General features: G+C 42.5%; 1 protein-coding gene across 2 annotated transcripts in view; it reads right to left on the bottom strand.

The window, feature by feature from the left end:
• Positions 1-24,632, bottom strand: part of LOC114063151 (transcription factor RFX3-like) — a 149,905-nt gene that overhangs the window by 19,421 nt on the left and 105,852 nt on the right. For both annotated transcript variants that reach the window (XM_027895232.1, XM_027895231.1), the window contains exons 7-10: positions 24,404-24,525; positions 11,192-11,304; positions 10,272-10,387; positions 9,631-9,785 (exon numbers count right to left, since the gene is read on the bottom strand). In XM_027895232.1, coding sequence (XP_027751033.1) covers positions 9,631-9,785; positions 10,272-10,387; positions 11,192-11,304; positions 24,404-24,525 — 506 coding nt within the window. The remainder of the gene's footprint in view (positions 1-9,630; positions 9,786-10,271; positions 10,388-11,191; positions 11,305-24,403; positions 24,526-24,632) is intronic.

Here is a 24,632-nt window from a genome sequence, read left to right as displayed (position 1 = left end):
TTATACCCGTGGTTGTAATCCGTCTTTTAGACAGGGCTGAACCAGGATGCTCTCCAGAGAGATCTTCTTGGCTGTCCTCTACCTGACTGTCTGGGTCCAGGGTCTCATATCTATTCTTCAAGGGCACCCTGGGGGGTGATGGGGGTCGAGAGAGAGTTCTTTTACCTCTCCCATTAGGGACCTGTTTCCATTGTCCCCCATCAATTTGGTCTGCTCCATCTGCCTTAGGGCAGGAGGGGCAGGGTTTGGCTGTCTCTTGTTGGACTTCCTTAGGGTTCAAAAGGGTTTGACTCCACCAGTCAATTTCCTAATCTCCCTAATGCACCTTAATCTCTCTACCTCTTCCTTAAGTTCTGCTACCAGGCACAGCAAGTCACTCACTTGCTCACATCGTACACAGCTACCTCCTACACCATCTTCCGGTACCAACGCCAGGCTTAGACACTCAACACACCCAGAGACCTGGGTGGTTGCATCCTTCTTCGAGGGGAGTGTCTGAGCAGACACACTCCTAGTATTAACAGCAGTAACAGCTTTTGTTTTTCTGGAAACCATTGCTAGCTTTAAAAAGCACACTCACCTACGAGAAGTGGAAGCTGGTTGTGCCCTGCCTGCTTGAAATGCCTTGAAATTGCTGTGCCACAGCCCCGTTAGTCTGATCCTGTGGGGTGCATGAGCGAAGGTCGGATCTGAGGAGGAATCAGGCCTGGGAAAGCCTGGGAAAGCCTGGCCAAGCCTGGGAAAGCCTGGGCAGCAAGTGAGCAAGTAGCTCTCCTGGAGGCTCTTATATAGCCTCCCCTAGCACTTGCTACTATCTATAAGTGATTTTTTTTTAACTACATCTAAGAAGAAACACTGCAAGACTGGATTTTGTTTATGAGGCAAAACAGCATGTTTGATAGAGTAAGAATTAATTGTTAATGGAAGTCACTTAATATGAGAAATGCCCTTTCTCAGCTTGAGTAATCAATGAATCCTGTAATTAAAAACTTTTGCTAGCAAAGTTTTTTCCTGGACAAATGCTATGTAAAATACCTAAGATCATTTTAACCCCACTGTATTACAGAATGATCTGTTTTAAAAAGTGAGTGTGGAAAAAATGCAGTTCAGTGTCATCCTGATTTTAAAAAAAAAAGTCTTTAGCTATGAAGAAAGAAAAATTCTAAATTCTAAAGAAATAATATTCCATCTTTCTAGCTGAACACTATATTATTAGGGGTCCATGATGTATAGAGTGATCACAAATTTCTAATGAAATTTGAAAATGATACATTAAATTAAAAAATTTTGTTGTCCTCTATCCTGTAAACATTGGTTAACATATACAGCCATTACCAAAAACCTAAGTGCCTACATGCTGCAAACATTCTTCAAGTTGATCTGAGTATCATCCAAATTGCCAAAAACCTCTTTCAGAGAATCTTAACAATATGATGCAAAATAAATGGCCTAAGTTTATTCAGATAGTTTGTAAAGTGTTACTGTGAATGGAATGGCCAGTCTCTTCGCGAACGAAGAACCAGGGAAGGTCTTTACACCTTCCAGCCTGCGCATTGGATTTTTTTAGGTGAGACACAGTGTGCGCGGAACTGAGCCCACCCTTTAATCCTGAGGTTCATCTGCCGGGGCCAAGCACGCTTGGACGGTGGCAGTGAGGTCCTCAGGACGTAGATGGATTGCCTTATGGGCTAATGAGCTCCATCTGCCCGGGGAGGGGCCCCGACCGGGAATCGAACCCGGGTCTCTGCAGTGACAGTGCAGTGTCATTTCCCCTAGTTTAGTGTTACTAAACACATATTAAATGATGCAGCAAAAAAAAAAATTACAAGAAGAAAATTTATTTTTGGATAAGCATTCAAAAAGTTTGGGTTTCTCATATGAAATCATTCTCCTACACAAATAACAAGATTTTGCAGTTTTTCCGGAACTTGAAATTGCTGAAACTGAGAAATACAATGTGAAAAATATCTTGAACATGGAAGAGGAACTCCCAAACAAATTTGGTACTGTCCATACTGTCATTTGTGAAGAGATAAAAAGGCCATTCTCGGGGGAAAGGATCTATTGCCATTATTACACAGTGGATCTGATGTTTTGCTAGAATCATTAGATAATAATAAATTTTTCTCCCACTGAAGTATAAAGTGCTTGGCTTATTTTTAAACAAACAAATTCGGCTTTTTCCTACTCAGTAGTTTTTCATTCATTTTCTTGGTACTAAAAAGTTTTCACAAAAATTTCAATTGACCAAATTTTACTTAGAGCTTGTCTGATAAAAAGGTTTTTTTTCCCTCTTAATTTCTTTTATGGTAATATTTATTAGGAAGTTATGGGAAAGAGTAGGCTTCCCCGAATACTGAAAATCAGGAAAAGAAAAAAAGATGAAACTCAAAAATAGAATTATCAGTTTACATTCTTACTAAATTAAACACATTTTTCCTTTTTTTTTGCTGTTGGTACCTTTCTGATAATCCAGGAAAAAAAAAGAAACCTGCCTATGATGGGGTATTTCTACAAAGCAGTACTTGCAAATACTTTCCTAAGTTTCTTCTTACAGCGTAGATAAGAGAGGAACAGGACCTGTGTTGCCAAGGAGATGCAGGAAGAGGTCAGCAGACTGTGTGGTATCAGAGGTGAAAAAGAGATCTACTGGTTTTTCAAGACCCTGCAACCTGAAGTCTCAACTGTATTGAAGGAGAATCAGGTGGTCTGTGCTACTTGGGGTCTGTGCTACAGGCTGGAAGCCTGTGACTTCTGGAAGCAGAAAGAGTCATAGAATTAACTGGGTTGGAAGAGACCTCTGAGATCATCAAGTCCAACCCTTGATCCAACCCCACTGTGTTTACTAGATCATGGCACTCAGTGCCACGTCCAGCCTCTTCTTAAAAACCTCCAGGGATGGTGAATCCACCACCTCTCTGGGCAGCCCATTCCAATGCCTGATCACTCTCTGGAAAGAATTTCTTTCTAATATCCAACCTAAACCTCCCATGGCAGGGCCCGTGCCCTCTTGTCCTACTGCTGATTGCCTGGGAGAAGAGACCAATCCCCACCTGGCTACAACCTCCTCTCAGGTAGTTGTAGAGAGTGATGAGGTCTCCCCTGAGCCTCCTCTTCTCCAGACTAAACAAGCCCAGCTCCCTCAGCCTCTCCTCATAGGACTTGTGCTCGAGTCCCTTCACCAGCCTGGTTGCTCTTCTCTGGACCTGCTCCAGCACCTCAATGTCTTTCCTGAACTGAGTGGCCCAGAACTGAACAAAATACTCAAGGGGTGGCCTCACCAGCACTGAGTACAGGGGAAGGATCACTTCCCTGGTCCTGCTGGCCACACTGTTCTTGATGCAGACCAGGATGCCATTGGCCTTCTTGACCACCTGGGCACACTGCTGGCTCATGTTCAGCCTCCTGTCAGAAGTCTCCTGCTTCACTTGCATATCTCCAACTAAAGAACAGATGCAGTACCCTCATAGCAGATGAAGGTCTTGGAACTCTGTCCAATGAATCATCTGAGCTAGTTAAGCCTGAGCCACACAGCAGCACCAGAAGGAAGTGACAAGTGATAATAGTGGCAGACTCCATGCTGTATGGGATAGGGGCCCACATCTGCTGACCTGACCTGCTGTGTTAGGAGATTTACTGCTTTCTGGGGATTGGATATGGGATGCTGTGGAGATACTGACAAGGTTTGTCCAATCCTGGGATTATTACTCCTTGCAAATCTTCACATGGGCACCAATACTGACAGAGGAGACCTGGAGCATATCAAGTGTGACTACATGCATCTGGGAGCAATGGTCAAGGGTATGGGGGCCCAGGTAGTTTTCTCATTGATCTTTCCAGTGAAAAGCAAGAGCTTGAGGAGGAATGGAAGTTTCCTGTGGATCAACAGTTGGTTGCTCAGCTGACAATGACAATCGGTATTTGTATTTTATGACCATGGGGACCCTTCTTTAAGGATTGAAGACTGTTAGAGAGATATGGGATCCACCTGACCAAGTGGGGCAAAACCAACAGGCTGGCCAACCTGGTGAGAACTTTAAACTAGAAATAACAGGGGAGGGAGATGACTACCCGCAATCAAGTGAGGGAGTACTGGAATGGGTTGGCAAACAAAGGGTGCAGGGTGTTATGGAAAAGAAAGAATTTGTAATCGACAAAACAGGGCTGAAAAGGAGACACTCTGCTGGACACAATTCTTACAAACAAGGAAGCTTTTCTTACAGTTCTTACAAACTGTTGGTCATGTGAAGCTTGGGGGGAGCCTGGGCTGCATTGACCATGAGATGGTGGAGTTGAGTATACTGAGATAATAGACCTGCTTGGAAGGATCCCATGGGAGATAGTCCTGGAGAGCAGACGGGATCTAGGAGACCTGCTTGATATTAAAGCTCAAGAATGGTCTATCACAATGAGCAGGAAATAAAGCAAAGGTGACAGGTCTGCATGGATGAACAAGGAGCTCATGACTAAAACATGAAAAAGAAGCACAAAGGAGCTGGAAAAAGGGGCATGTGACCCAGGAGGAATGCAGAGACACTGTCCAAGTGTGCAGAGATGGGGTTAGGAAAACCAAAGCCCACCTAGAGTTGAAACTGACAAAGGATGTGAAGAGTAACATTAGGGGTTTCCACAGGTACATCAGCAAAAAAAATGAAGACCAGAGAATATGTGGGCCTGATGCTGAATGGGGTAGGCAACCTAATGACAAAGGCTGAGGTACTCAATGCCTTCTACACTTGAGTCTTTACTGGTAAGGATTGCCTTCAGGAATCTGAAGCCTCTGAGATCAGAGGGCAAGTCTGCAGCAAGGATAAGTCATATGAGGAGTGGCTGAGGCAACTGGAGAAAAGGAGACTCAGGGGTTATCACTCTCTCCAACTACCTGAAAGGAGATTGTGGCAAGGTAGGGCTTGGCCTCTTCTCCCAGGCATCTAGCAACAGGACAAGAGGACATAGCCTCAAGCTGCACCAGGGGAGATTCAGGTTAGACATCAGGAGGAATTTCTTCATGGAAAGGATTGTTAAACATTGGAATGGACTGCCCAGGAAGGTGGTGGAGTCATCATCCCTGAAGGTTTTCAAGAAATGACTGGATGTGGCACTTAGTGCTATGGTCTAGTTGACAAGGTGGTGATTGGTCAAAGGTTGGACTCGATCTTAGAGGTTTTTTCCAACCTAAATGATTCTGTGATTCTGTAATAATGTTGATAACACACCAATGTTTTGGTTGTTGCTAAGTAGTGCTTACCCTAGGTCAAGGACTTTTCAGTTTCTCATGCTCTGCCAGTGAGGAGGTACACAAAAAGCAAGGAACATGTCTGGGACAGCTGACCTTAACTGCCCAGGGGATATTCCATGCCATAGAACGTCATGCCCAGTATATAAACTGGGGGAATTAGCTGGAAGTGACCAATCGCTGCTCAGGCATAGGCTGGGCATCAGTCAGCAGGTGGTGAGTCAGCAGGTGGTGAGCATTGTGCATCACTTGTATTTCTTGGATTTCATTTCTCTCTCTCTCTCTCCTTTTCATTACAATTGCAATTACTATTATTGTTATTATTATCATTATCATTAACATTATTAGTATTATTATATTTTACTTTGTTGCAATTATTAAACTGTTCTTATCTCAACCCACAAGTTTTACTTTTTTTTTCTGATTCCCCATCCAACTATCAGGGGAGGGAGAGAGTGAGCGAGTGTCTGTGTGGTACTTATTTGCCAGATGGGGTTAAACCCCAACACCATCTAACAGTCCATCGATCAAACCCAGATGAATCCAATTTATTGGCCAGAATATTTGGGGGGATTGTTTCAAAGACCTTACAGAAGTCCAGGTAGATGACATCTGTAGCTCTCCCCTTTTCCACTCATGCAGTCACTCCATTGTAGAAGGCTGCTAAATTAGTCAGGCATGATTTGCCCTTGGTGAAGCCATGTTGGTTGTGTCTAATGTCCCCCCTTGTCATCCATATGCCTCGACATAGCTTCCAGGAGGATCTGCTCTGTTAAGAAAACTACCCAGTCTTACCATTCTTGCGACTTCTCCTCGGAAGCACCAACTCAGGCTTTTTCTGTGTTGCTGTGCCATGAATAAATGGCTTTATGGAACGAGACATCTGAGATTCTGCTATGGGAAACCTGGCGTCTAACTGGTAAGAAAACCTGGTCTGACTGTGTGTGAGGGGGAGTTGTGAGGAGCCAAATGGGGTTCCCATTGGCTCACTGGAGCCACCCACAGTGAAGGGGCTTCAGTCTCAGAAGTTAAAATCTCTGTCCTTGGGACTGTGACTGTCAGAGAGTCTCACAAATGGTCAGACTGGGTAGTTTCCTTAACATGCTTCATGATCTTACAGGTAACAGAGGTGAGGCCGACTGTGTGGTAGTTCTCAGGGTCCTCCTTTTTACACTTTTTAAAAAATGTTTCCCTTTTTCCAGTCACTGATGATATGTTCTGATTGCCATGACTTCTCAAATATAATGGAGAACAGCTTGGCAACTATATTAATTCCCTATATTAATCTTGTTGGGTCACAGAATCATAGAACTATTTAGGTTGCAAAAGACCTCCAAAATTATTGAATCCAACCATTAACCTAACTCTGCCAAGCCCACCAATAAACCATGTCCCTAAATGCCATGTACACAAGTCTTGTAAATACCTCCAGGGATGGTGACTCAACCACTTGTATGGGCAACCTGTTCAAATGCTTGACAACCTTTTCAGTGAAGAAATTTTTCCTAATATCCAATCTAAACCTCTCCTAGTGCAACATGAGGTCATTTCCTTTTGTCCTGTTGCTTGTTACTAAGGAGAAGGGACCCCCACCTCACTACAACCTTCTTTCAGATAGTTGTAGAGAGATAAGGTCTCCCCTGAACCTCCTTTTCTCCAAGTTAAACAACCACAGTTCATTCAGCCACACCTCATAAGACTTGTGCTCTAGACCTTTCACGAGCTTCATTGCCTTTCTCTGGGCTCACTCCAGCACCTCAATGTCTTTCTTGTAGTGAGAGGCCAAAAACTGAACACAGTATTTAAGGTGCAGCCTCACCAGTGCCAAGTACAGGGAGACAATCACTTCCCTAGTCCTGCTGGCCACATTATTTCTGATACACTGCTGGCTCATATTATTCCCACATAAACTCATTACATCCTTGTAGTCCTTCTGAGTTGCCTGTCCCTCCTTCCAAAGGTCATAAACTCTCCTTTTTTTCCCCCCAGTTCCAGTCAAAGCTCTCTGTTCAGGCAGGCTGGTCTTCTCCACCAGCTTGTCTTTTGGCACATGGGGACGGCCTGTTCTTGTGGCTTTAGGATTTCCTTCCCGAAGAATGTCCAGCTTTCCTGGACTTCTTTGCCCTTCAGGACTGCCTCCCAAGTGATACTCTCAAACAATCTCCTAAACAGGCCAGTCTGCCCTCCAGAAGTCCAAAGTGACAGTTCTACTGGCACTCCTCCTTACTTGTCCAAGAATCAAAAACTCTCATTTTGTGATTGCTATGCCTATGATGGGCTTCAACCATCACATCATCCACCACTCCTTTACTATTCACAAACAACAGGTCCAGTGGGGCACCTTCCCTAGTTGACTCCATCACCAGCTGTGTAAGGAAGTTATCTTGCACACACTCCAGGAACCTTCTAGACTGTTTCCTCCCTGCTGTGTTGTATTTTCAGCAGACATAAGTTGAGGTCTCCCACGAGAACAAGGGCTAGTGATTGCAGGACTTCTCCCAGATGTTTATAGAGTAGTCTTCCTCTTCATCCTGGTTAGGTGGTCTATAACAGATTCCCACCATATATGTCTTGTTGACCTTCCCCTTGATTCTTGAGTAAACACTCAACCCTGTAGACACTATCATTAAGCTCCAGACAATTGAGACACTCCCTAACATACAAGGATACCCCATTGCCTTCTCCTTCCTTGCCTATCCCTTCTGAAGAGTTTATATCCATTCATTGCGGCATTCCAGTCATGTGAGTTATCTCACCATGTTTCTGTGATGACAACTATGTCATATTTTTCCTGCTGCACAATGGCTTCCAGTTCTTCCTGTCATCCCATGGACTAGTGTATGCTCAGGTTCCTCATGTGGTCAAAAACCTTATCTTCTCCCATGATGGGAGGGACTTCTTTCTACCAGTCCCTACCTTTAGATTCAGGGTCTTGAAAGATGTGGGAAGAGAGATTGCCAGTGTCAGGGTGGTTGAAGTCCACCATGAGGATCGGAGCCTGCGAGTGTGATGCTTCCTGCAGATGAAGTAAGAACACTTCATCAACATGTTCTCCTTGATCTGGTGGCCTGTAGTAAACACCAACCGCGAGGTTGTCTTTGTTGTCTTTTCCCTTATTTTTACCCATAAGCTCTCAACCCATTCAGCACTGGTTTTCAAAGACAGTCAATCCATTTTTTCACATAGTGGGCAACCTCTCCATGCCTTCTTCCTTGCCTGTGCTTTCTGAGTCATTGATTGCAGTGCTTCGGTTGTTTGATTTGTCCCACTAAGTTTCAGTGATGGTGATTAAATCATAGCTTTCCAGGTGCACAGAGACTTCCATCTTTTCCTGTTTGTTACCCATGCTGCATGCATTGCTATAGAGGCACTTCAGTGGGCCTATCAACCTTATCACCTTTTTAGAGGAATGCAGCCTAATTCCTTTGTGGCATTTCACCGGTGTCTCCCTGTTCATTCTTAATATTTCTTTTATAATTTCTTTTATAATTATTTGAATATTATATATTATATTTTACATATATATGTAATTATAATTAGTTTTCAATATTTAACACAAGATAAAAAACATGCAATTTTTAAAAAGAATCTATCCTTCCTGGAAAACAATTTAAAAATCATGTACTACCAAAAGTAGCCATAAAAAAATACCATGCTTGAACAATGATGGATGCTATAAAATCAGTTTTGAAAAGAATGCTCTATTCCTCATAATGGTCAGTTGGCCATAATAGTCGAATCAATTGATGAGTCTTTCATGTTGGAAATAGAAAATGAAGTATAATAGATTGGAACAATAAACAAACCTTAAGATGTTTTACCATGTTATGTTGGTTTAATAGATATCAAAACTGGTAAGGTTTTAGCAGCCACTGATAATACATAAATGTTCAATTATCAAAAATGAAAAGACAAAGCATATACATTTTACTTTTTTTAAGAACTAGAACTTTTATATATAAAACTTAAACTAAAGCCTACTGAGGTCAGTAGAAAGGCTGTCTCGACATTATTGGACTCAGGCTCAGGGCCATAGTGCATTCACAGCTGTCAGTTAGACTAGAACTAGTATATAAAGAAAGCCATTTTTATCTTAAAATTAATAAAAATTTAGAATTTGCAGTTAAAAAGGCATATTCCATAGGGAAATAAATTTTTTAAAAATTCTGAGGCTTTTCTAAATGCAGTGAAATATCCACTCTCCTTTCTTTAAATACAATGCTAACATCAACTCCAATACACCTTTCTACTCAACAGAATTATGGAAAAATGACATACACACAAAGTTTACATCCTTCAAAATCATACCCAAAATTTTCATGAGGCACAAAAATGTCACCACATAAAACAAAACAAAAAACAGTCTCATGAGATGTTACCTGTGTTTAACTTACTAGGAATAGGTCTAAGGACATCAGGAATGAGAATCTCCACCAAAGCCTGGTACATCACATGGTCACAGTTACCCATCCATTTCAAAATAGACTCATTTTTGCACAGAGTAATTAGTTTTCCTTTTGGAAGTCGACTTTCTATTTCACTCAGATTGCTGGTGTGAATAAATGTAACAAATGGAAATGAATTTACATATAGATAAGTACAATGGATTTTGAAATAGGTTATTTAATGAAAACTTTATTGATATCTTTGTTACATCCAATTGAAACTCTAACTTGGTCATATGAAACTGGGGAAAAAAATGGCCTCCAAAATTCTGCTCCAGACCATAAATTACACAGAGGTATGATAAAATGGTCCTTGTGATTTAAACAGACCAGACAATATCTTGTGAAGAGATACTTTGAATTTAGTCATCCCAAGGAAAAAATAGAAGATGTATACAATAATTTCAAGGCTGCAGTTTGACATATACCAACAGCCTATATGTCAAATATCAGACAACAAAAATTTAACCTAAAAAACTACTGATATCAGAAAAGGTTCTTAGCCTATATGTAAAACTAAGTCCTTCTTTGATTTGACTCCTACTGTTATATCATGATGGTGAACAGTAAGCAAAGAGACATTTACTGACCTCAGTTCAATAATAGCTGTGTCATCAGCTGGAGCAGAGGGAGAATAGCGCCAGAAAGTTTGCCACAATTTTTCTATCAGGCTAAACTGAAGATTCACAATAACATCCACAATTGCCTGAAAAAATATAAAACCAGTGCAGATAGTCTTCTGTGTGATTCCCCTCCAATTCTTCACAGGGGTATAGCTGCCCCGGTCATTTTGTAGAAAAAATATTAAAATGTATGCTTATAAATAAATGTATAATATATTTTTAATAACTTTTTATCAAAAGTTTTTCCAACTGTCCAGACCAGTGTGGACAGAGACTCAGATCAGGCCAAGAGGAAATACATGGAAGCCTCCAGAAAAGAACCTAAGCAAATATACCAGGTGAATTCACTTAAACAGAACTTTTAATACTATTTCAAACACAAAGGAAACCTACTATTTCATTAATTTTGTTACTTCATTACATACTTTAAAGCCCCATCAACAAAAATTTTAAAACACAATATTCAATATAAAATGTGACTTTAGGTTTTAAACAAACTGTTTCTTTAAAACTTGAAGAAAAATTGATTTTGTTTTAAACATAAACATTAGAAATAATAATTTAATCTAATTTCAACTCCTATAAAAAAAGTAAAATTCTATATATATTATCTAAAGTTTGTTTTGTCTAAAATTCTCAAAACCTACACATGATTACATTCCAGTTTTGGCATTCTATTACATATTAATTTCTTTCCCTATTAAGAGAGAAATTCCAGAAGTCTTTTTGCAAATGTCCTTTCTGAATAAGCAAAATATTTGAGGAGTGCAAAAGATACAAGTAGGCTGGCCATAGTCTGCTTTGTGCCAGTCATCCTGTTGAACTGATTCTCACTAGAAGACACAAATTTTCAAAGAATGATTTCTGTGAAATGCCACTTTTCTTACCTCACAGTGTTCTCGATAAAGACTTTGCAGTGATTTTATGTCCTCAAGCGTAGTACCATCTGGCAGAGAAGATATTTCAAGTTCCCCAAACTCTGGAAGTACTCGAGTTGCATCTGTTTCCATGACAACATAACAGAATAAAGCTATTGCAAAGTATGCCAATTATAGTTTGATTAGAAAACATTTAAGGATGATGTAAAGAAACAAAGTCTAGAAGGTCATAATGCCCAAAGAGGAATGTGTTTCATAGTTAATATATTTTAAAGTTTAAAATTGTGAACAAACCAGCTAGCTATTTTTAAAGCAAAAGGAGATGTTAAATTATTATTGACAGATAGCCGATAGCATCTTGTATCTGTATAGGAAAAAAGATAAGACTCATTTTCAGAATATGACAGGATGAAGCAGAATATTCATGTCAGTACATAAGAGATTAATATAATTTAATAGTTTTTATTTTGTTCAACTGAATAGTTTTTGAATTGAAATGCATGTTAGGGTTTAGTAGACTTAGCAACATATATTTATTTGAAAATAAAAAGACTTTCAACTGTAGCCAACATGTGCTTTTATTATTTCTCATAAGTGTTTCCCACAGATATATGTTGTGGGGGGGGAAAAATCCCCTGTCAACCTAGGGGACAGTAGAATGAAAATTCAAAAACCTGCTAACTATAGCCTAAGGTTCCCAATGATTTTAGTAACAGCAGTTTAGGCCAAATCCCAACACATGAATTCAAAACAAAGTATACAATTACTGCAATAACACATTTCATAGAATCATAGAATCATAGAATCAGACGGGTTGGAAAGGACCTCTGAGATCAAGTCCAACCCTTGATCCACTACCACCACAGTTACTAGATCGTGGCACTAACTGCCACATCCAGTCTCTTCTTAAAAACCTCCAGGGACGGTGAATCCACCACCTCTCTGGGCAGCCCATTCCAATGCCTGATTACCCTCTCTGTAAAGAATTTCTTCCTAATATCCAACCTAAACCTCCCCTGGCAGAGCTTAAGCCTGTGCCCTCTTGTCTTACTGATAGCTGCCTGGGAGAAGAGACCAACCCCCACCTGGCTACAACCTCCTTTCATGTGTCTGTAGAGAGTGATGAGGTCTCCCCTGAGCCTCCTCTTCTCCAGGCTAAACAACCCCAGCTCCCTCAGCCTCTCCTCATAGGACTTGTGCTCAAGTCCCTTCACCAGCCTCGTTGCTCTTCTCTGGACCTGCTCCAGCACCTCAATGTCTTTCCTGAACTGAGTGGCCCAGAACTGAACAAAATACTCAAGGGATGGCCTCACCAGCACTGAGTACAGGGGAAGGATCACTTCCCTGGTCCTGCTGGCCACACTGTTCTTGATGCAGGCCAGGATGCCATTGGCCTTCTTGGCCACCTGGACACACTGCTGGCTCATGTTGAGCTTCCTGTCAATCCAAACTCCCAGATCCCTTTCTGCCCGGCTGCTCTCCAGCCACTCTGTGTCCAGTCTGTAGCGTTGCAGGGGGTTGTTGTGGCCAAAGTGCATTTTTACATTAGCAAATATAAAAACCAGGGTACCATTGGCCTTCTTGGTCACCTGTGATGGTTTTGGTCTAGGTCTTCCTGGTAACCATCTTGTAACCAAGGAAGGGGTCATGTACCCAGTATTCCATACGATTTTTACGTAAACCATAGCATATATAAGTTGAAGATTAGAGATCTCGCTCTCTTCTGGCGAGGTTCGGGAACAGTAGGTCCTTGCGTTGCTCTCACTTATCTAAGGCTGAGGCTGTCACGTGAAGGTTCGGGGAGTGCTGGCCGTGTCTGCCAATCCTGCTTTTCTAAGGGACATGGTGAGATCTGTTTTGCTAGTTATTAGTATAGTTCTTGAGTTTGATTGCGTATATCTGTTCGGTGTCCCTTTTTGTCCCCTTTTGTCCCTTTTTTCCCCTTTCTCTTCGAGGGGTGTTTGGATTCCCTTTTGCTGTGTACATAGCATCTTAACTGTATATAACTGTAATATATGAAAATATATATATTTTTATATAACTAGCTTGATTTCGGGTTCTTTAATTTTTTAAAGTTTTTTTTTCCTTTGCCCTAAGGGAAGAAGGGAGGGGGAAGGGGGTGCTACTGTGAGTTTGGGCATTTGGCAGAGAGCCAGGTCTGAACTATCACACCACCTGAGAACACTGCTGGCTCATGTTCAGCACCCCCAGGTCCTTTCCTGACGGGCAGCTTTCCAACCACTCTTCCCCAAGCCTGTAGCGCCGCAGGCGGTTGTTGTGACCTTGTTAAACCTCATACCATTGGCCTTGGCTCATCAATCCAATCTGTCCATATTCCTCTGTAGAGCCTTCCTACCCTCCAGCAGATCAACACTCCAGTCCAACTAGGTGTCATCTGCAAACTTATAGAGGTGCACTTGATCCTCTCATCCAGATCATCAATAAAGACATTAAACAGGACTGGCCCCAAGACTGAGCCCTGGGGAACACCACTTGTGACCACCTGCCAACTGGATATACTTCTATTCATGTCCACTCTTTGGGCTTGGTCATCCAGCCAATTTTTTACCCAGTGAACAGTGTACCCATGCAAGTCATGAGCATCCAGTTCCTCCAAGAGAATGCTGTGGGACACAGTGGGAAAGGTTTTATGTTGGAGGTCAGGATGACTATAAGGATATGGAAAAAAACATTTAAGGAGTGGAAAGAAACCCAGAAAAATGAGGCTACCTTTGAAGAATGGAAAAACCGACTTGTGAAAATGGTAAATGAACCTCAATGTGCTTGAGAGACTGTTTGCGGTGGTTTAGTGAAACATAAAACCTATTTGTAGGTTATTTTCCCTCCATTTTCTCTCTCTCCCTCATGGACTGAAAAACCTGACAGATTTGGATACAGCTTCCCATTGGTCAGCATACCGTGCGGTACTGACCAATCCCGTTATCCCTGGTTTTCTCCTCCCTAGTTTCCATTCCCTAATGTTTATGCATCAACTGTTGTCCTATCATTGTGAGCGGATTTGCATGCTCCGCCCAAGTTACTCCCCTTTTCTAGAATATTCAACCCCAGAGGGTATAAAAACCTTCCATTTTGTTAAATAAATTGGAGCCGCCTTTGGCTGTGCAGGTGTTCGCATCTTGCGTGTGTGTCTCTTTCCTGGGGCTCCGCACGGTAGTGAACTATACCTGTCAGTGCTTGCTACTGCCGCCTTAACATCAGCAGGCTAGGCAAGAACCCCCGTCGTTGGTCCGGTCCTTTCCCCGAACCAAAACTGCAACAAATTGCACTCAACCTGCGGGGCTAGTCTGCAGATTTTTTTCTTTAACTTCTGTGGCAGCTCTCCAGCAGCATTCAGCTGCAGGGGTGTGTGATACCCTGCAGCCCAGCAGTTTCCCTGGCAGAGACTGGACTTTGCGTCCCCCTCACTGGAGAAGCAGGCGATCTTCGGGAGAGGTGAGTTGTTGGGGCATTTCCCCCCCCTCCTAACCCATCTCCAAAAACTTGCCCATTTTAATATCGACATCAGCCATGGGCTCAACCCTCCGTAAACCGGAGCGACCCGTCTATAAAAGAATCCGAGCTGTCATTGAACTTCAGAGTCATAAATACGACAAAGTGTCCCTGAAAGCTTTAGCGACATGGATAAATTCTCACCAACTAGAAATCCCAGAAGATTTAACTGTTGCACTCTGGGACAAGCTCAGCTTGCAATTGTGGAAAGCAGAGAAAAAAGGGGACAACCTAGCTGCGAAAAACCTAATAGCCTGGAGGCTTATCTTCATGCTTTTACAAAATCGCCAAAAGGTGGCTGAACATAGCTCCACCGTAAATCCAGCTTTAAAACAGTTTCAAAATGGTGACTGAAAAATTTTCTCCTGCGTCATCATCCCCTACTACTAACATGGAGGGACTCAATATCATCGGGGCGGCGAGACAAGATGGCGCTGGGGGACTGGGACATGGCATGCTGAGCGGCGATCAAAATGGCGTCAGGAAACACCTCGTTTTGTGGGAGCACCAAGGGGGAGGGGCCGAGGGTGGAAACGTGTCTCAAGGGTTGGGGGTGGACCCACCGAAGGACACTCCCCCCAACATTACATCATCACTACTCTCCACCCCTCATGATGTCACCTTAGTCACTCCCCTCTTACATTATAGCACCGCCCCACACTTACCACCTACCCATAATTTCATGGGTGTCACCCAAGCCTTTACCTCTGGTTCAGGCCACGCCTACACCCCACAACATGGCGGCGCCAATGCCGGAGAGCCTAAGGTCTGTCTGCCGCTGTCACCTAGGAACTTCAACACAGAGCCTCATTCCTTCCATCACTCACAGCCACCGGAGATGCCACACAGATCTATGCCTACGACTGAGGCACAAGATCTTATCCTACCTGTGGCTTTCCGACAATTTTCCTTTAAATCCCGGCACTTACAACACACTGTCTCACATACACTGCCCCTGAGCTTCAACTGCTTCCACAACAACAACAACAAACCTGTGACACATTTACATCATCAAGTACTCAAACAACATCTACAGAACCTCGATCTGATACTTCAGACGAGGATGATGGAGAGGTTACCACACCACCACCTCTCACCACAATCATAAAATCAGCAAAACCAAATACTATCAAATCCACAAACTCCTTTATAGCAAAGCTAATAAAATACAATTTACTAATACAGCACAGTCTATACAATCCACTACATCTAAACAGAAACACACTACCACAAAAAGCATTAGTACCTCAGCATCTGACCTTGCCTCTTCTGCAGGAGATGCTGATGATATCCACACATTTACAGCCACCACAACTATCCAGGAGCCTATTACACCTGGTCCCTGGGTGGACATAACACATCAAGCCATTGAGGCACACGAAAAGGCTTGGAAATCTTTTCATGATCAAGCGGCCTTAGCTGGAGATGTTGAAATGCTCCAAGCCTTCCTGATTCTCAAAGAGGAAGGGAGGCCTGCTGAATGGAGACCTTTCTCATATCCAGTCTTAAAAGACATCAAAAAAACAGTTGCTGAATATGGCCTAAATTCTCTGTACACCATAGGCCTCCTCGACTCCTTCTTCCAGGCCTATGATTTAATACCAAATGATATTCGTTTAGTGGCCAGGGCTTGGTTACCAACAATTCAATACTCAGCCTTCGAGACTGAGTGGAAAGTCCTTATTAAAAAATATATTAAGGAGGGAGGAGACATACGAGGAATGACACACGAACAAGCCATAGACAGATTGTATGGAGAAGGGGCATACTCCAGTAATACAAAGCAGGCAACCACACACCCTACTTTACTCCACAAAACTGGCGACTTAGCATTCAAAACCATAAAAAAGGTGGTAAAAATCACAACCACCACACCATCATATGCCTTAATTTTTCAAGGACCAAAAGAACCTTTTCTAGATTTTGCAACTTGGTTAAAAGAGACTATAATAAAACAAATTTCAGATGAAGCCTCCCAAGATGTTTTATTCAAATCATTAGTAATTGAAAAAGCTAACGAGGAATGTCAAAAACTTTTAAGACCCTTAAAAAATCCTACATTGCTAGAAATTGTAGGATCAACAATAGAAAAAATAAGGCTTATGATGTGTGCAACCAAGGGACAATGCTTCAGTTGTGAACAGTCAGGACATATTGAATGCAAGTGTCCTGAAAATAGACAAGATACACCCAAAACATTCCCCCGATTTAACTGCCAAAGATGTGGGAAGGGGAAACACTGGACTTCAGATTGCAGGTCCACTAGTGACATCAATGGTGACCCTCTCCCACCAAAATCTCCAAAAAAGCAATATAGGAAAAAAGTCACCTTCAGCACACCACCCACACAAAGAAAAACTGACATAAATCAGGGAAACTCCACCCTGAGCGCCATGAGGGGCGCGAGGAAATAAAATACCTCAACGGAATGCCAATGTCATCTGAACAGAGCCCAATCTGAACCAAATCTTGCCAACATACATTAAACACATCACCACACATTTCATTTTATTCCTCCTCTCCCAATATCATCCTCACCGAGGAAGAATGTACAGTGACAGTGCATCCATCGCACCCCCTACAAAAAGACCAATGGTACCTAATTCAACCTTCAGATGAAGCATCACAAAAAGGTATCATCACTCAGGTAGAACTTTTTACCAACAATAACTCGGACAAATTTACCATTTCTATACATGTTCCTTTTCCACCAGTGACTATATCTAACAAAGAACCTATAGGTGTTCTGCTTTCAGTATCCCAGCTGTTTCAGCAAATACAAGAACAGCAAGAAGGCACCAGAACAACTGCCTCTGTAAACTGGACCAGAACACTCTCTGACAACCAGCCACTGATGACAGTCACCGCCACGTCTCCAGCTGGAAGCACCACCATCACTGGACTTTTGGAAACAGGTGCTGATATCACAATCATTGCCACCAAAGATTGGCCTAAGTCCTGGTCTGTCGAGGGAACCTCCCTCAGTGTTTCTGGGGTGGGGGGTTCCTGTAAACCACAAAAAAGCAAATTGGTTGTGATATTTACAGATGATGATAACCGGCATGCGTCATGTAAACCACTCACCCTCCCATTGCCCATGACACTCTGGGGCAGGGACGTGATGACTCAATGGGGTACAAAAAGAGAAGCAAATTTATAACATCAGCCACTGGAGAGCAACTGCTACCCAAACTTAATTGGCTTACTCAAAAACCTATTTGGGTGGACCAGCGGCCCCTTCTGGAAGAAAAGTTGCACCAATTAGAGTTGTTAGTAAAAGAGCAGTTACAATTAGGTCACATTACCCCATCAGTCAGTCCCTGGAACTCCCCAGTGTTTGTCATTAAAAAGTCATCAGGTAAATGGAGGTTATTACATGACCTAAGAAAAATCAATGATGCCTTGGAGCCTATGGGCTCATTACAATTTGGGATGCCTACTCTATCCATGCTTCCTGAAAATTGGTCTATAGCAATAATTGATATCAAAGATTGCTTTTTTCAGATTCTGTTACACCCTGGTGACGTTGATAAATTTGCATTCACCATCCCTTCCAGGAATGCAAGGGAACCCAACAAGAGGTATGTGTGGAAAAGTTCTCCCACAAGGTATGAAAAATTCACCTACCTTGTGTCAACTTTATGTTTCAAAAATTCTAAACCCAATTCGACTCCAAAATCCAAAACCAATTATATACCACTATATGGATGACATATTAATCTGTGCAGAAGCAAAATCAGAGGTAAAACAAACATTGGTTTCCACAATTGACACATTAAAAACTTTCCACCTCCATATCTCCCCTGAAAAAATTCAATGGGCTTCCCCCTGGCATTACCTAGGATGGAAAATCTCCATGACTTCAATCACACCACAAAAAATCACCATAACTTCAGACATACAGACATTAAATGACCTGCAAAAACTATTAGGTAACATAAATTGGATTCGTCCTCAATTAGGGATAACTACTGATGATCTACACCCCTTATTTGAATTAGTAAACGGAGACCCTGACCTTAAATCTCCCCAAACACTTACCCCTGAAGCATTGGATGCCCTAAAAAATCTCCACCGTGCAGACTAACAGAAAAATTACTGATATCCCACCTGTTGTCATCATTCTGTTAGGCCCCAGACAGCCCTTTGGTGTTCTAGGGTAGATTACTACCTGTGCAGAAAACTTCAACATCTGGGAATGGGTTTTTCTTCCACACCAATTTGGGAAAACCCTTATGACGATTCCAGAACTAATCTCTAAAGTCTGTTATAAAGCCAGAGTAAGATGTTGGGAAATGTCAGGGGAGGACCCTTGCACCATCTACCTCCCTCTGACTTCAAATCACTTAGAGCAATTGCTGACAGTGTCATTTGATTTTCAATTGGCTATAGAAAATTTCAGGGGGCAAATAAAATTCTCTGCCCCGGGACAAAAAATACTGCAAAAACTTTGGTACATTCCAATTGACCTCAAATTTGTGCAATCATCAACTCCCATTGCAAAAGCCATTACAGTCTTTACGGACGGCTCTGGCCAATCTGGAAAAGTCATTGTCACCTGGAAAAATGGAAATCAATGGGAGTATGATTGTCATGTGACCGAAGGATCATCCCAAATAGTAGAACTGTCTGCAATTGTTCTAGCCTTCACTCTTTTCTCCAAACAGGACATAAACATTGTCAGCTACTCAGCATATGTCGTAGGCATAGTAAAGAGAGCAGAACACTCTTACTTGAAACATATTGCAAACAAACAACTATTTCTGCTATTTAAATCACTACTTTTCCTAATTGGCCAACGTGAGCATGCTTTTTATATAACTCATATCCGCTCTCATTCCACTCTTCCAGGTCCTGTGACCGAGGGAAATCGCCAAGCCGATCTTCTGGCGGGTATGTCTGTTGTCCCAAACTCATTGGTGCAGGCACGTACCTCCCATGATTTTTTCCACAAGAATGCTAAAGTTCTCCAAAAAGAATACCAAATCACCCAAAATCAGGCTAAAGAAATAATCAGGGTCTGCCCTGATTGCCAAAAAATAACCCCTCTCCAACCTGCTGGAGTAAATCCCAGACGTCTGGAGCCCTTACAAATTTGGCAGACAGATGTAACCCATATCCCACAATTCGGTAAATTAAAATATGTACATGTTTCAATTGATACCTTTTCCAAATTTTTAGTTGCCACCCCGCATTCTGGAGAAAAAAGTCAAGATGTTAAGAGACATCTATTAACTGCATTTGCACACATGGGAGTACCACACCAAATCAAAACCGATAATGGACCTGCATACGTGTCCTCAGGCACCCAAATTTTCCTTCAACAATGGGGCATCAAACACACCACAGGCATCCCTCATAACCCCACGGGACAGGGAATAGTGGAACGTGCTCACCAAACATTGAAAAACATGCTGAAAAAACAAGAAAGAGGAACAAAAAATCTTACTCCCCAAGAGAGATCAGTTAAAGCTTTATATGTTTTAAATTTCTTAAATCACCAAGATGGGGATACAACCCCAATACAGAGACATTTTAGAGGAACAAATATAATAACTGATAACAAAGCCCAAATCATATACAAAGACTTACTCACTAATCAATGGAAAGGTCCTTTTCCCTTAGTTACGTGGGGAAAAGGACATGCTTGCATCTCCACAGATATGGGAACAATATGGGTACCAGCGAGAAGAGCGAAAATATTCAATGGACCATCCTCATCCTCATCATCATCATCCCCCCCACCTGTGGACAACCGCTAGGAAATCTGCTGCCAAGGGACTCACAAAAACAAGGAAATACATGGGTGAAGCTAGCTCAAAGCTTGAATACTAACTTTTTATGTTTACCTACTTCAGATATCGATAATCCTCTTAAAGCATATGTGATTGGCCTACCTATAAAACACTATGTCTTACAATTCTTGAGATTCCATTCGGGCGGAGGCTTGGAGCCCCCAGAGATAGATTATCTTGGAACTGTAAGAGCCAGTACATGTTTTGTGTTCACAAAACACCCCCGTAGCTCTGTAGAGGATCAGCAGGTTACTCCATACTCTTCTATTTATAAAAATGCATCTCTATGGTGTAATGAGTCCCTGACTTTGAAAACAGAAAACTATAAAACACCTTGGAATCTCCCAAAAGGGGAGTTTTTGCTTTGCGGAGACCGGACTTGGCCTGGAATTCCGTCTTACCCTTCGGGAGGTCCGTGTACAATGGAGGTATTAACATTATTCAATTCAGCTAAACTTATTTCTTTAGTGTGTCCACTTCTTATGGCAACTGAGGGAGTACGAAATTCATCCAATTGTAATCCCCAAATTTTAATCCCCCAGAATATAGAGACCGTAACGGCTCTCAATGTGTTGGAGCGTTTAAGATGTTGGATTACAAAAGAGGCACATTCCATTAGCACTACTATTAGCAATTTATTAGAGAGTACCTCAGTGTTTACTGGCCTGTCCCTGAACTACTGAGCTGCTATTGATCTTTTTCTGTTGACCCAAAGCCTTGGTTGTCAAGATATTGAAAATTTCTGTTGCTTTAATTTTTCTAATCCCCCACCATCTAATTACTACGCCTTTTATAGCTTTTCTGGGTTGAAAAAGTTGATTAAAGCTGCCCATGTACCTGCAAACTTTTATTCTATAGACATTTTTGATGGATTGCAATTACCCTCACTTCCCAATTGGCTAAAGCAAATACTTTTAGTTTGTCTTTCTGCATCATTAACCTCTCTCTCTTCATACTTAAAAGGAATCATTACCAAGCATGTTTTCCCAGTTTATTTAAAAAACAAGAAAGGAGGAGATGTTGGAGGTAAGGATGACTATAAGGATATGGAAAAAGCATTTAAGGAGTGGAAAGAAACCCAGAAAAATGAGGTTACCTTTGAAGAATGGAAAACCGACTTGTGAAAATGGAAAATGAACCCCAATGTGTTTGAGAGACTGTTTGCGGTGGTTTAGTGAAACATAAAACCTATTTGTAGGTTGTTTTCCCTCCATTTTCTCTCTCTCCCTCATGGACTGAAAAGCCTGACAGGCTTGGGTACAGCTTCCCATTGACCAGCATACCGTGCGGTACTGACCAATCCCGTTATCCCTGGTTTTCTCCTCCCTAGTTTCCATCCCCTAATGTTTATGCATCACCTGTTGTCCTATCATTGTGAGCGGATTTGCATGCTCCGCCCAAGTTACTCCCCTTTTCTAGAATATTCAACCCCAGAGGGTATAAAAACCTTCCATTTTGTTAAATAAATTGGAGCCGCCTTTGGCTGTGCAGGTGTTCGCATCTTGTGTGTGTGTCTCTTTCCTGGGGCTCCGCACGGTAGTGAACTATACCTGTCAGCACTTGCTACTGCCTCCTTAACATCTGCAGGCTAGGCAAGAACCCCCGTCGCTGGTCCGGTCCTTTCCCCGAACCAAAACTGCGATAGTTTTACTGAGGCTTAGGTAAACAATAACCATAGCCTTTCCTTCATCCACTAGGCAGGTTGCCTTGTCATAGAAGGACATCAGGTTATGGAATCATAGAATAGTTTGAGTTGGAAGGGACGTTAAAGACCATCTGCATCAGTTGTGTGACTTGACCCACCATGTCTCTGTGATGGCAACTATGTCATTGTTTTCCTACTGCACCATGGCTTCCAGCTTCTCCTGTTTGTTGCTTATGCTGCATGCATTGATGTAATACACTTCAGTTGTGTTATCGATCCACTGCCTTTCCAAGGGGAGAAGCTCTAATATCTGCTTGACCATTCTCAGCTGCTTCCATGGTTTCTAGCACATCAATAACCCATGCATCCTTGCTACTGCATGTATCTCCATCACATACCTCCACTGAACAGACTGAAGGACCTCTCTAGCACACCACCCCTCAAACACTGACATACCATACCCAGGCTTATCTCCAGTGTTCCTGATTTTATTCCCTTCAAATCTAGTTTAAAGGTCTCTCAGTGAGCCTTGCTAACTCCTGTACAAGGATACTTTTCCCCCTTTGTGACAGGTGTACACCAACTGTTGCCAGTAGGTTTGGTGCCATGTAAACCAACCCACAATCAAAAAATCCAAAATTCTGACAGTGACACCAGGCTCGGAGCCAGGTATTCATCTGTATGATTTTCTTTTTTCTACATCCATTGCTCCCTGCAACTGGAAAAATAGAGGACAACACTGTTCATGCTCCATATCCTTCAACCAGTCATCCTAAAGCCCTGAGGTCCCTCTTGATTGTCCTCAGGCTTCTTGTTTGAACTTTATTGTTGCCTACCTGAAAAAACAGTAATGGATAATAATCAGAGGGCCATAACAGGTTACAGAGTTTCTTGGTAATGTCTCTTACTCGGGCCCCAGGGAGGTAGCACACTTCTTTATGGGTTGGGTCTGGTCAGCATATCAGGCAGGCCCCTGTTCCTCCCAAATGGGTCACCAATGACAACTACTCTTTTTTTCTTGACTGAGGCAGTTGTGATGCAGGGGGTAGACTTACCCTAGGCAACTCCTCCAACCTGTATGGACCTTTGTCCATATTGTAGTGTGTCCATATTATATTTGTGTTCAAGAGGCATCTGTATGTAGCATTTGAGGATATGGTTTAGGGGTGATTATGGTGGTGCTGAGCTGATGGTTGGACTAGATGATCTTGTTCCTTCCAACCTTGACAATTCTGTGCCTGTTCTTCAAGTTCTAGAGCCTCATACTTATTGTAGAAGGGCACCTGGGAATCTGAGGTAAGCCAGGAGGGGATTCACCTGCTGCCTCAAGTAGACACCTGTTTCCATTGCTCCCCCATCTCTTAGGTCCCCTCCTTCTACCTGGTGATGAGACAGTAGAGGATCCTTTGCTTCTTGTGATGTGGCTGGCTGGTGTATTTGCCTAAGGGATGGTAAAGAGTGGCTCCACCAGTCAACCTCCTCCTGAGACTTCCTTATACTTCTTAACCTTTGTACCTCCTCCCTTGAACAGGTCATCCACTTCATCCCACCTCACATAGCTGTTGTCTCTACTGCCATCCAATACCAGTGCCAGGCTCTGGCACTCCCTGTAGCCCAAGACCTAGATGGCTGCATGTTTTCCTGGCAGCTTTGTTTGTGTCACCACATCCTTTCTGGCAAGTGCAGAGGACATAGTTCCCCACTGAGCAGATATGATAGCTATCCTTCTGAGAGGGTAATGACCACCAACTGAGCTAACCTCTTGATCTGGAGGCCGACTGCATCCTCCCTTTGTGAACTGCCAGGAAGTGCCACGCCCTGTTTACCTGCTCTGCTCCCTGTTCTCCCTCAGAGATGCTTTTGTAGGGGTGGGGAATGGACGTGTCACTCCTGATCCCACCCACACTGAGTCAGCGCTGCCTCTGAGTCAGAGCTTCAGCACTTCCTGCTGGGAGGAGGGAGGCTGAGGCACCTCTTGGTGCTAATTTCAAGATCTTGCTGCTTCAGGAACTCTTCCCACAGTCCCTCTGCATGATCCTTGATTCCAGAGCGCATCTGCCAGAGCAGTTTGCCTGGGAGTCTTCATCGCAATTGCATTGCAATATATTTTAAATCTACCATGCAAGTAGAATTTACACATTTTTTCCTTTTATATTTGCATGATGCATATTAAATATTGCAGAAGTCTTGCAATACAGAACATATAGCTCCTATGAGTATCTTTTTGTTCTATTAACAGTGAGACGACAGTATAACACATTTTTTTCATACCTAAAAACTGTTGATGATGTTGACTTTGGGCAATTATAGTTTGTTCAGCAGATGTACCTGTCTGTTGACCACTTCCTGTGAAACCATCTGCAACTCCATCCACTTTCTGCACAGGCTTGTACCTACAAAATTATCAAATACAAAATTATTTTTTATGTTCAATTTTTTTGTAAGTGCAATGTCACACTCTGTTCTGCCTGATTTCCCAGTCTCAATATACAGTTTTGCT

Source organism: Empidonax traillii, unplaced genomic scaffold (assembly GCF_003031625.1).
Source record: "Empidonax traillii isolate 1590-97213 ecotype Southwest subspecies unplaced genomic scaffold, ASM303162v1 scaffold452:size499809, whole genome shotgun sequence".
NCBI lineage: Eukaryota > Metazoa > Chordata > Aves > Passeriformes > Tyrannidae > Empidonax > Empidonax traillii.
The sequence above is the reverse complement of the archived record's forward strand: the minus strand, read 5'-3'. Positions and strand labels throughout refer to the sequence as shown.